The sequence below is a fragment of the Triticum urartu genome, chromosome 7 (assembly GCF_003073215.2).
Source record: "Triticum urartu cultivar G1812 chromosome 7, Tu2.1, whole genome shotgun sequence".
NCBI classification, from domain to species: Eukaryota; Viridiplantae; Streptophyta; class Magnoliopsida; order Poales; family Poaceae; genus Triticum; species Triticum urartu.
Genome location: NC_053028.1, coordinates 75,417,464 through 75,429,351, shown reverse-complemented (window position 1 = coordinate 75,429,351; position 11,888 = coordinate 75,417,464). Strand labels below are relative to the sequence as shown.

The 11,888-nt window shown below is 50.5% G+C and overlaps 2 protein-coding genes across 2 annotated transcripts; both read right to left on the bottom strand.

The window, feature by feature from the left end:
* Window positions 1-4,527: 4,527 nt before the first annotated feature.
* Window positions 4,528-6,379, bottom strand: LOC125518404. The gene is made up of 3 exons (XM_048683256.1): window positions 5,148-6,379; window positions 4,661-4,988; window positions 4,528-4,556 (listed from the first exon to the last, which is right to left on the bottom strand). Exons 1-3 carry the CDS (start codon window positions 5,637-5,639, stop codon window positions 4,528-4,530), a joined length of 849 nt encoding a protein of 282 aa, XP_048539213.1. The 5' UTR covers window positions 5,640-6,379.
* A 1,533-nt stretch (window positions 6,380-7,912) lies between these two features.
* LOC125522758 lies at window positions 7,913-11,314 on the bottom strand. Its single transcript, XM_048687790.1, has 3 exons — window positions 10,192-11,314; window positions 9,733-10,048; window positions 7,913-8,224 (listed from the first exon to the last, which is right to left on the bottom strand). The coding sequence occupies exons 1-3, from the start codon at window positions 10,681-10,683 to the stop codon at window positions 8,184-8,186; spliced, it is 849 nt and encodes a 282-aa protein (XP_048543747.1). The 5' UTR covers window positions 10,684-11,314; the 3' UTR covers window positions 7,913-8,183.
* Between the last annotated feature and the right edge of the window lie 574 nt (window positions 11,315-11,888).

Sequence of the window (11,888 nt, the reverse complement as noted above, 5' to 3'; positions counted from 1 at the left end):
TTCTAGCCGAAGCCAGTTCATGGTAATACCTGGAAAATCAACATGCACAGAGAGATAATGTACACTGAGTATTTTTCTGACCAATGCAACAGTCCGACAGGATAATCATCATCATGGAAAAAAAATCAATATGCTTGAGAAATAACAATAACCTAATTGTGGGGTGGCTGTTTCATGACCACCATCAGTTTCTTGACCAACAACTTACACGTGTTCATTTCGGCAAGAAACAGATCAGGGAAAAGGACTTAAGAGCACAAAGCTAGCAATCAGCCAAGCAACCTCTAGTAGTTGTAGTTCCTCCGTCCGAAAAAACTTGTCTCAAATTTGTTTTTCAAATAAATAATTCATGTGAGTGATAAGTTTTTTTGGATGGAGGAAGTACACACGAATTGAAAAATCTGCAGCACAGACATGTACTCCCTCCATTCCCAAATATAAAAGCATCGCCCGTCGTTGGCCCCCCAGGAGGCATAAAAATCATCGCCTGGGGACGAGCCGACGGTGGAATCGGCGCTGGGGGCGGTTGCGCATCCAGCCGTCGCCCCCAGGCGCCGATATCGGCCCATTCCTGGCCGCTTTTCGGCCCACTTTCGACGAAAAATGGCCCAATCTCAGCGAGAAACGGGCCATATTCGACGTGGTTCGGCGTTGAATTCTCAACATAAATAATTTCTTTATCACATAGTTCACCACAGAAAATCAAATAGTTCAATAAAATAGTGCAACAACAAATAGTTCAATATAAATTATATAGTTCAACAAATAAAAATGCATATTTCATCACACGTCGAGCTAGGTGTCGCCCTTGATCCTCCATAGGCACTCCACCAGATCCTGCTGCAGTTGACGATGCATCTGTGGGTCTCGGATCTCCTGACGCATACTGAGGTAGGCAGTCCAGGTTGCAGGTAGCTGGTGATCAACTTCGGCTAGAGGACCCTGCCTGTAGTATGGTTCAGTGTCAAACACTTGCTCTTCCTGCTCGCTCTTGATGATCATGTTGTGCAAGATGACACAGCAAGTCATGATCTTCCACATTTGATCTTTCGACCAGATCTGAGCAGGGTACCGGACAAAAGCAAATCAATATTGGAGCACACCAAATGCCCGCTCGACATCCTTCCTGCAAGCCTCCTGCACCTTGGCAAAGTGGAACTTCTTGCCTCCTGGCATAGCGTTTGAGATAGTCTTCACAAATGTAGACCATATCGGATAGATGCCATCAGCTAGGTAATACCCCTTGTTGTAGTGCCGCCCATTGACCTCGAAGTTCACCGGAGGAGAACGACCTTCAACAAGCTTGGCAAACACAGGGGAGCACTGCAGCACGTTGATCTTATTGTGAGTTCCTGGCATACCAAAGAAGGAGTGCCAAATCCAGAGGTCCTGTGTGGCCACCGCCTCAAGTACCACACTGCAACCGCCTTTGGCGCCTTTGTACATCCCCTACCAAGCAAATGGGCAGTTCTTTCATTTCCAATGCATGCAGTCGATGCTTCCAAGCATCCCAGGAAAACCACTTGCTGCATTCTGTGCTCGGATCCGAGCAGTGTCTTCCGCATTGGGTGTTCGCAAGTATCGCGGTCCAAACACTGCCACCACCGTCCGACAGAACTTGTAGAAACACTCAATGGTGGTGGACTCGGTCATGCGCCCATAGTCGTCGAGTGAATCACCGGGAGCTCCATATGCAAGCATCCTCATCGCTATCATGCACTTCTGGATTGACGTGAATCCAAGTTTGCCGGTGCAATCCTTCTTGCACTTGAAGTAGCTGTCGAACTCCCGGATGGAATCCACAATCCTGAGGAAAAGCTTTCGGCTCATCCGATAACGGCGCTGAAATACTTTGTCGCCGTGCAGTGGAGCGTCGGCGAAGTAGTCGGAGTAGAGCATGCAGTAGCCTTCGAGACGATGCCGGTTCTTTGCTTTGATCCGCCCCGTTGCCGAGCCACCTCGCCGCGGCTTTTCATTGTCGCCAGCAGGCCGGCGAGGGCGGCGAGGACCATGAGATGTTCCTCTTCCTGAACGTCGGCCTCGGCTTCCTCCTCCAGCAGCACGGCGAGCGCCTCCTCGTTGTCCGAGTCCATTGCCGAGGTAGGCAAATCGCCGAACACCTTGCGAGCGCGATGGGCGCGCACTGGTCGCTACACTGCCCCTCCGCGGCCGGAACGCCGGAAAAATCGCCGAGCCGGTGGTGGAGAGGCTTCCTCGGTGAAACCTATGCTCTTTTTCCGGCGGGGAATGGGCAATCTATAGGTGGTGAGCGGTGGGCGGCGCCGGGATCAGCCGGTTGCCGGCCGAGCGCGCGGGGGGTGGGAGGCGAATCTGGAAGATAGGATTGACTTTTCGCCTGACGGTGTGGGCCAGACGTGGTTTTCCCTTGCGCCGGAGCCCCCGAGCGCCCCCCAGTGCGCCGGGCCCAGAAACGGGCCGAGCCGGCCGATTTCGGCGTCCTGGGGGCGCGACCGAGGCGTTTTTTCGGCGTTGGAGCGGAAAAAGTCGCCCGAGGGGCCTGTTGGGGGTGCGGCTGGAGATGCTCTAAGTCTTTCTAGAGATTCCAACAAGCGACTACATACGGAGCAAAATAAGCGAATCTACACTCTAAAATATGTCTATATATACCCATATGTTCTAGTCCATTTGAATCTCTAAAAGAACTTGTACTCCCTCCATCTCAAAATTCTTGTCTTAGATTTGTCTACGTACGGTTGTATAGGAGTATTTAGGAACAGAGGGAGTAAAAAGGAACGGAAGGTTCTGCAATCAAGTTCAAATCTTATAGGAGCACTGGAGTAATATTGCAGAGGAATTGCAGTACAGATGTGACACAGCGCGTCTGTGGCCTCATTCAGAACTCAGGTGCTCAGCGTCAACAGATAAATTCCTTTTAATGCTCCTTAGCCAAAGCTCAAAACAGCACAACTACAAGCACCATCACCAGCTCACGGCAATGACCCAGTATATCTTGCATTTCTACAAGTGCATAGCCTAACAGAAACACAGGATCATCAACTCATTTCTGGTAACAACCATTGCATTTTTTTTTTCATTTATACCAAGTGCATACATCATCCAAAAGAAATGCAAGATCAACTCATTGCAAGTACCAACTACATCATAAAGATGAATGAATTGCTTAAGAACGACACCCTGAGGACTACTACAACCACTGGACGCAACGCTTTCAGCAGTTCTGAATCATAAAACCTCAAGGCCAAAACAGACAGGTTCGGCCTGTACTGTCAAGAGAACGGAGCAAGTTTTAGCTAGCAGAAGAAACTTGAGAGCTGCTGAGTTTTCTGAACCTATATCTATCTACATGCAAAAGTGCGGGTCCAGATCTGCTGTCATCATGTCTGAGGCGGCGAAACATCTAAAGAGGTGAACTGACAGGACTCCTTCTCTGATCTTTCTCTACTCTGCGTTGACATCTGGGTGTCGCAGTACATCATAAGCTGAATTAGCAGAAATAATGAGTCAGTTAGGCCGAAGACCAAATAACAAACAAGATCAATAGGACAAAACCTGAAACAGTATAATGTGCAAGGAACTAAGCGGCATATGTTACAAAATGATTTTCCTCTTAGGTCTCATAATTTCAACTAGTGCAAATGTTACGTAATGACAAACTGAATTATCTGAATCAAGAACAGTGATGTAGAACCAGCAGTTTCTACTAGCTTCAGACCACGTTTTGCCATGTATGCACAAACTGTTAAGTCCACATGGCGCCTAATATTTCCATTCAACTACTTTTACTTTTCAGACAAGTTCCAAAGTCCTAATAAAACCTACTATCATAGAATCCTTTTACCAAGAATGATTAGTTTAGCACTCCGCTGCAGTAAGACTCCAAACCTCCTCCAAATATCTGTGCATTCTGCAATACATGATTTCAAGACCACCAAAATATTTCTCGCCAAAGAATATTTGTATGAAGCAGATCAGCAATCCAAATCTCAGAGTTTATAAAAAAAATACAAGACTAGAAATACAGCTCATGTGCAAAACCAGAAAACAATACGATATGTAGAACTAGATTTAATAATTTAGTAATGTATGAACCTCAATTTTGCTCAGAGGTTATTCAACCCAAGTAAAACAGGCGAAATCAGAAGGATATTTCAGTCTTCTCTGCTAAGGCTGAAAAGAGATTAATGAGCTGATTTGGCTTCTTAAGTTATATAATTTTCAATAGCTTTACACTAGTTTTTTTTACTGATGGCAAAAAATAGTACCAAATGGAGGTACTGAATTATCTGAAACGAGGAGAATAGTATGAAACCAATGCTTTCCCATATCTAGGTTGTGCGTAAACATGTTATGGAATGATCTGTTCCCCCCCAATAACCATCCTTTACTTATATCTACATACAAGACTACAACAGTTGCCCACAATTACCAACTCCTAACAGTTTCAGATAACTGTTTTTCTAGACTACAACAATTTCAGTAAACATTTTCTCAGACTATAACATTTTCAGGAAACTGATCAAGCACCTATAACAAAGAAAATAAAACCTAAAAGATCATGGCATTTAAACCAAAATCTGTACATCGCGCATAGTAAATTGAGTCAAGATTACAGGTTCACTTGTTGCCACCATTACGAAGGAGATCATTAGGAAGTTAGGACATGGAGAGTGGCTCTCACCTGGGGTCCGGGACATGAAGACGACAATCCAGAGGGTCTCACCGTAGCCGCTGCTGGGCAGGTCGACGACGAGTGGGGTCAGACGCCCCTGGCGGCCCGCTCGGACGCACATTACGAGGTCGAAGGACTGACGCCCGTCCAGGACGAAGGCGATGCGCCTGGCCACCTCGTCCCTCAGGTGGAACACGGACCTCCCCCTAAACCGGAACGTGGTCCAGCAGTGCTGGGTGTAGATGGGGCCGTTGGGATCGGACAGCATGAACCGGATCAGCCGTGACACCACCGGATTGCGCCAGAGCATGAGGGAGTGGTATCCGGGGCTGGGGGTCTGCAGTTCAGTCGAACCATGGTTAGATCAAAGAAGCAATTGCTCTCGGGCGAATGAAACACAATTTCCAATCTCAGAAACTCAATTCGCTCAAGAAGCAATTCGAGAGTTATCAAGAATTCAAGATTCAAGAAGGAGGTCTGGTCATGGCGAACTCACGTGAATCGGGCCTTGGAGGCCAGGCGGACCCTCTCTGGCGGGGATGGGCTCGACGGTCCAGTACATCAGGGCGCTGACCTTGTTGTCGACGGTCACACCGGTGTTCCAGGGGAGGTACCTGCCGTTGGCGCGGAGGTAGCGGCCGGCGACGCTGCGGAGCAGGACGATGTCACGGAAGCCCGCCCTGGCGGCCTTCCACATGACGGCCATCAAGTCCTGCTCGTCGTCGTGGTCGCGCTGCTCGGTGCGGCAGCCGTGGTGGCCGAGCGGCGCCGGCTTGAACGTGGTGCCGAGGTAGCGGCCGTAGGCGGCGCTGTGGAGGAGCAGGTACGGGCCGTCGGCGAGTTGGTGGATGTGCACCACCCACGCCGTGTTCAGCGAGTCACGGCGCCGGCTGAGGGAGACGCGCTCCCCGTCGTGGTCGGCGTGGAGGTACGTGCGGAGCACGCAGCTCCGCAGCCGCACGTGATGCCTGTCGTGGAACTGGTCCATCGGTCGCCGCCGGCGCTGGATCGCTGGAGACCGGAGGAGATGGATTCTTGGCAGTGGCGGAGCCAGAAACTAAATACAGAGGGGGTCAAAACATGTTATATAATGTTAGAGGGGGCCAAATAACCTAAACCTAGCTAATTTTGTCTGACAAATGGAAGATTAGGAGTACATATAGGTGTATTTGTGAGAGCATAGGGGGGGCCTTGGCCCCTGCCAGCACCCCCCTGCCTCCGCCACTGATTCTTGGTTTCTTGTCGGCGGCGCTCCGGCGACGGGGAGAAGAGGAGAAGCGCGCCTTGTTGGGTGAGGCGGTTGCGCTCGGGCTTTGGGCAGAAGGTGGAGTTGAGGGCCGTCTTCTCGGCCCGGCCCATTTCCTCTTTCTGTTCCTCCCGCACTGGCCCACGCGAAGATGCAGCGGGGGCGGCCGTGGTCGTCGGCGCGCCGCTCCTCCAATTCGCCGGCGAGCCGCTCCCTCAACGCCTCCCGCAGCACGACGGCGCGGAGGCACGGAAGGGCCGGCAGCATTGCTCCCTCTCCTTCCCCGGGCGCCCCGGCCACCGGCGCGGCGCACGCCTGTGGAGCAAAAACCAAGCGAGGCGATGGCGACGAGCGAACCAGCATGAGATCCAACAAAGCTGCCATGGCGTGCGTGATCTCGCTAATTTCTGTTGCTTGCAGCTGGATTTCTGAATCCTGAGAGTGTTTGTGACCTGGTGTGCGCTGCTCCCCTCTGCTCGCGCAATGGCAATACTGTTTCTATGATTTTCAGGAGAGTGTGTGTGGACCGTGGAGGGGGCAGTTGTCCCAAAAAAAAATTACAACTAAGGCTGCGTTTGGCAACGAAGTTTTTCTATGGTTTTACAAGAAATACCGTGGTTTTCAATAAAACTGCTGTTTTAAATACTTTTTTTTGCGAGAAATTTTTTGATCTATTCATCTTCAATCATGGCAGTACAACGAATACCAGAAATAATAAAAATTACATCCAGATCCATAGACCACCTAACGACGACTACCAGCACTGAAGCGAGCCGAAGGCGCGCCGCCGTCATCGCCCCTCCATCGCCGGAGTCGGGCACAACTTGTTGTAGTAGACAGTCGGGAAGTCGTCGTGCTAAGGCCCCGTAAGACCAGCGCACCAGAACAGCAACCGCCGCAGATAAAGAATAGTTTAGATCAGAAAGATCCAATCCAAAGACACACGAACGTAGACGAACAACGACGAGATCCGAGCAAATCCACCAAAGATAGATCCACCGGAGACACACCTCCACACGCCCACCAACGATGCTAGATGCACCGGCGGAACGGGGGCTAGGCGGGGAGACTTTTATTCCATCTTTAGGGAATTTAAATACTTTGATGTGTTGCATGAACAAATATGACAGTTTTAGAAACTGTAGTTTTCTTGAAACCATGTTTTTTTTTGCTGTCTTGAAAAAAGAGGTTGGGACCTCTTTTTTGTAAACAGAGAAACGCACACGCTGCGTTACTTTGCTCTCCCCTGCAATTTTTTTCTGATGAGCCCATCTTCCAGCCGTCCTTTTGATGTGCAATTCATCCATCTTCTCTCCTACCATGGACAAATGTGCAATTCATCCATCTTCTCTCCTACCATCAACCCCACATTGCATGGGCCGGGTGGGGCGGGGGGCGGCTGCATTCCGACGAGACGGCAGTGGGGAGGTGGGAGGGGGCTGTGTTCCGGCGGGGCGGCGGCGGCTCGAGGGAAACTTTCAGGTGGTTCCTAGCCTGCCAAAAATTTAAGGGAAGAAACACTTCCATAAACCCGAGGGAAGTTGGGGCCAAGTTAGCAGGATCCTGTAAATTTATTCCACGTTTACTCGAATTCAGTTAGCATGTACTCCCTCTGTAAAGAAATATAGCGTATATAGATCACGAAGCGAAATACTACTGCACTCGATCCAACGAATCGTCCACGTAAAAAGGGAGAACATGAACGAACGGCAAAGTAGACAACACGGCGGCCAAACAAAATTCAGGTGTCATCTCTGGCCTCCCTCGTTCAGAATTCAGGTGCTCGGCATCACAACAAAACACGATTACCAGCTCACAGAAGGAACCACTACATTTTTCATTTATACCGAATGCGTAGCCTAAAAGAAACTGAAAAAGTTTAGCTAGAAACTGAAAAACGAGATGAAACCGGGCGCAAAAAAAAAAAAACCGGCAGCTCACCGGAAGAACCAACTGCATTTTTTTGTATAACCGAAACGCATCATCTAAAAGAAACACAGGATCATTGTCACACTGCAAGAACCACTGCATTTCCCATTTATGCAAAATGCGTCCATCATCCAAAAGGAACGCGAAGCCAAAACAGACAGACAGACAAGGGTTCCCCCTGTCCTGTCAGGAGATCGGAGCAAGTTTAGCTAGCAGAAGAAGCACGAGGGCTGCTGAGTTTTCTGAAGCCATATCTATATACATGCAAAAGTAGGCGTCCAGTTCTTCTGTCATTGTGTCCGAGGTGGCGAAACTTCAGAAGAGGTGAACTGACAGGACTCCTGCTCTGATCTTGCTCTACTCTGCGTCAACATTCGGGTGTCGCAGCGCATTGTAGGCTGAATTAGCAGAAATAAATGACTAAGTTAGGCGGAAGACCGAAAACAAATAATAATATAAGGGATGATAAGATCAAGACAAAAAAACTGAAAACCTATAACAAGGTCAAAAAGAAAAAACCTGAAACTATATAACGTGCAAGGAACTAACTACACAGCAAATGTTACAAAATGACTAGCCTTTTAGGTTCCATAATTTCTACTAGCAGCAAATGTTACAAAATGGACGAACTGAATTATCTGAATCAAGAACAGAAATGTGGAACCAGTAGTTTTTACTAGCTTCAGACCATCTTTTGCCATGTGTCCACACACTGATAAGTCGACATGTCATTTACTATTTCCATTCAACTACTTTTAATTTTCAGACGAGTTCCAAAATCCTAATAAAACCTATCATAAAATCCTTTTTCCAAGCATGATCAGATTAGCACTCCGCTAAAGTAAGACTCCAGATATCATGTTCATGAAGCAAATAGTCTCTACACCAACATCTGTGCATTTTGCATCAACAGATTTCAAGACCACCAGCACGTTTCTTGCCAAAGGATATCATCAGTAGGAAGCAGATCAACAAATCCAAATCTCAGAGTTTTACAAAACAATACGGAGTAAGAAAAATAACAAGACCGAGAATACATCTCATGTGCAAAACCAGAAAATAATATAGTGTGCAGAAACTAGATTTAATTTAGTATTGTAGGAACTTGAATTTTGTTCATAGGTTAATCCAACCCAACTAAAAATGGTCTAAATACGGATAACTCTGTCTTCTCTGTTAAGGCTGAAAAGAGATTAATCAACTGACTGTTGATTGTGAGTAGTATGAAACCAACACTTTTGATATCAAGGTTTGTGCGTAAACATGCTATCAAATGATCTGGTCCCCCAATAACCATCTAGCCACAGACTACAGCAGTTATCTACAAGACTACAACAGTTTCAGACATTTGCGTCCTAACAGTTTCAGTTAACTACTTCTCAGACTAAATTGATAACTCGATCTTCTCTGTTAAGACGGAAAAGAGATTAATCAACTGATTTGGCCTTTTAAGTGCCATGATTTTTACTAGCTTTACACACAGTTGTTCTTACTGGTGGCAAATAGTAGCAAACGGAAGTACTGAAGTTGATCTGTTGATTGTGAGTAGTATGAAACCAACACTTTCCATATCAAGGTTGTGTGTAAACATGTTATCAAATGATCTGTCCCCCCAATAACCATCTAGCCACAGACTACAGCAGTTATCTACAAGACTACAACGGAGACTATAGCAATTTCAGTAAACTGTTTCAGTTAACTATTTTGCAGACTACAGCAATTTCAGTAAACTGTTTCTCTGACTATAACAGTTTCAGCAAACTGGTTCAGGCACAAGCAGATTAGCACCCCCAATAAAATACAACCTCAAAGATCATGGCCATACAGCAAATAGTTCATAACAAATTCAATCAAGGCTACCATTAGGAGATCATTAAGAAGTTGGGTGATGGACAGTGGCTCTCACCTGGGGTCCCGGACAGGAAGACGACAATCCAGAAGGTCGGTAAGAGGTCGCCGCGGGGCAGGTCGACGAAGAGCGGGGTCAGACGCCCGTGGCGGCCCGCTTGGACGCACATTACGAGGTCGAAGGGTTGACGGCCTTCCAGGACGAAGCGGGTGTGCCTGGCCACCTCGTTCCTCAGGTGGAACACGGACCTCCCCCTGAACTGGAACGTGGACCAGCAGTACTCGGTGTAGATGGGGCCGTCGGGCTCCGACACCATGTACCGGATCTGCCGCCACATCACCGGCTCGCGCCAGAAAATCGTCGGAGGGGGGCTCTGCAGTTTGGTAGCAAAGAACCATGGTTACGGTCGCTAATGCTCTGAATTTTCAAGACACCCAAGAACCCAATTCGCTCAATCGTCAGGCTCCGCTGGAAGCAATTCGAGAGTAATCAAGAAGCGGGTCATGGCGAGCTCACCTGAATCGGGCCTGGAAGGCCAGGCGTGCCGTCTCTGGCGGGGATGGGCTCGACGGTCCAGTACATCATGGCGCTGACGTTGTCGCTGGCCTCGACGGTGACGCCGGTGTTCCAGGGGCGGTACTTGCCGTTGGCGCGGAGGTAGCGGCCGCCGGCGTCGCGGAGCAGGACGTCGTCCCCGAAGCCGGACCTGACGGCCCGCCACATGATGGCCTGCACCTCCGTATGGTCGTATTCGCGCTGCCCGGCGCGGAAGCCGCGGTGGCCGCGCGGCGCCCGCGTGGCCGTGGTGGCGAGGTAGCGGCCGTAGGTGGCGCTGTAGAGGAGCAGGTACACGCCGTTGCCGTTGTAGATGTGCACCGTCCACGCCTGGCTCAGCGAGGCGCGGCGCTCGCGGAGGGAGACGCCCTGGACGTCGTCGTCGGCGTGGAGGTACTTGCCGAGCACGCGGCTCCGCAGCCGCACGTGGTGCCCGTCGTGGAACCGGTCCATCGGTCGCCGCCGGAGGGGCGCTGCGCGGTGGAGAGGGAGGCGGGGGGCGAGACGGAGGTGGGGACGGCGGATTCTTGCTTTCTTGGGGCTCCGGCGAGGAGGAGGAAAGGGGAGGGAAAAGCCGTTGGGCGCCAAGGCGGGGTATTTCAAGGTACCCGAAACCGTCGCCGTACCGGGCCTTGGGCACAAGGTGGGCTTGAGGGCCGTTTGCTCGGCCCGGCCCACACCACGAGAGCGGCGGTCTTCTCTCTGTTCCTCCCGCACAGGCCCACGCGCGGCGGCGACGGCCGTGGTCGGCAGCGCCGCTCCTTCCCTTCCCCGGCAAGCCTCTCCCTCCGCGCCTCCCCATCACGCCGGCCCGGACGCACGGAACAGCCGGCGGCATTGCGCCCTCTCCTGGCGCGGGCGTGGCGAGGCAGCGAGACAGCGGCGATGGGCCAGCGAACCACCATCAGATCCGGCGAGGCGCGACTGCTACGGCATGAGCGTGCGGCAAGCTAATGGATTCGCGCGGGTGGACTGCTGCTGATATTGGTGGCTTGGTGGCGTGTTCTACAGTACTGTTGTGTGCTCGGTTACTGAATGCCTCCTGCCTGAATGTCAATTCTCAATGTCGTTTCATCGTTTTGTAATTGTGCTAGAGTAAAATGCAAGCGCGGTCCTAATTCTTTTCTGAAAGTGTCACTTGGGTTCTAATTTTTTCAAAATGCATATTTGAGTGTCGGAGTAATGGGACATGGGTAGACTAACCCGAGGCTCAGAACCTTTCAAGACATCGGGACTGACTACGCCCCTCAAGATGCCAAGATGGAGAGCCGCCTTCTGGAGGCCGGCTGGAGGAACAGCCGACTGCCCGTATGTGGCCGAGTCCTGGAGGCGAGGTCAAGACAAGCCGACTCTCACCTGGCGGCTTCCAGAGAAGCCGGCCACGGGGAGTCGGCCCACGGCACCGACAAAGCCCATGCCCTCATCAAGGGGGACGGGACGGGGAGTGGCTACAGTGAATCCCACTCCCTTCCCTTTTCAGGGGCTGGCGTGGCCACATTGCGCTGTATCAGGGAGATCTCCGTCCGGCGCGGCACTATTGCCATGCCATCCCTGACATCAGCACCAGTGGGCGGAGTCCTGCACCCACGACGGTCTGTCAGTACGGCCCAAGGACGATGGGCCCTATCAGTCAGCGAGAGCCCAGAAGACGGCAAGAG

Bases quoted from the DNA above. Each gene is read 5' to 3' on its own strand.
- LOC125518404 (XM_048683256.1), bottom strand. From the start codon at position 5,639: ATGGACCAGTTCCACGACAGGCATCACGTGCGGCTGCGGAGCTGCGTG. The intron at 4,989-5,147 runs GTGAGTTCGCCA...ACTGAACTGCAG, and splicing joins GCCTCCAAGGCCCGATTCAC to ACCCCCAGCCCCGGATACCA. The intron at 4,557-4,660 runs GTGAGAGCCACT...CGCGATGTACAG, and splicing joins CTTCATGTCCCGGACCCCAG to ATTTTGGTTTAAATGCCATG.
- LOC125522758 (XM_048687790.1), bottom strand. From the start codon at position 10,683: ATGGACCGGTTCCACGACGGGCACCACGTGCGGCTGCGGAGCCGCGTG. The intron at 10,049-10,191 runs GTGAGCTCGCCA...ACCAAACTGCAG, and splicing joins GCCTTCCAGGCCCGATTCAG to AGCCCCCCTCCGACGATTTT. The intron at 8,225-9,732 runs GTGAGAGCCACT...CTGCTAATTCAG, and splicing joins CTTCCTGTCCGGGACCCCAG to CCTACAATGCGCTGCGACAC.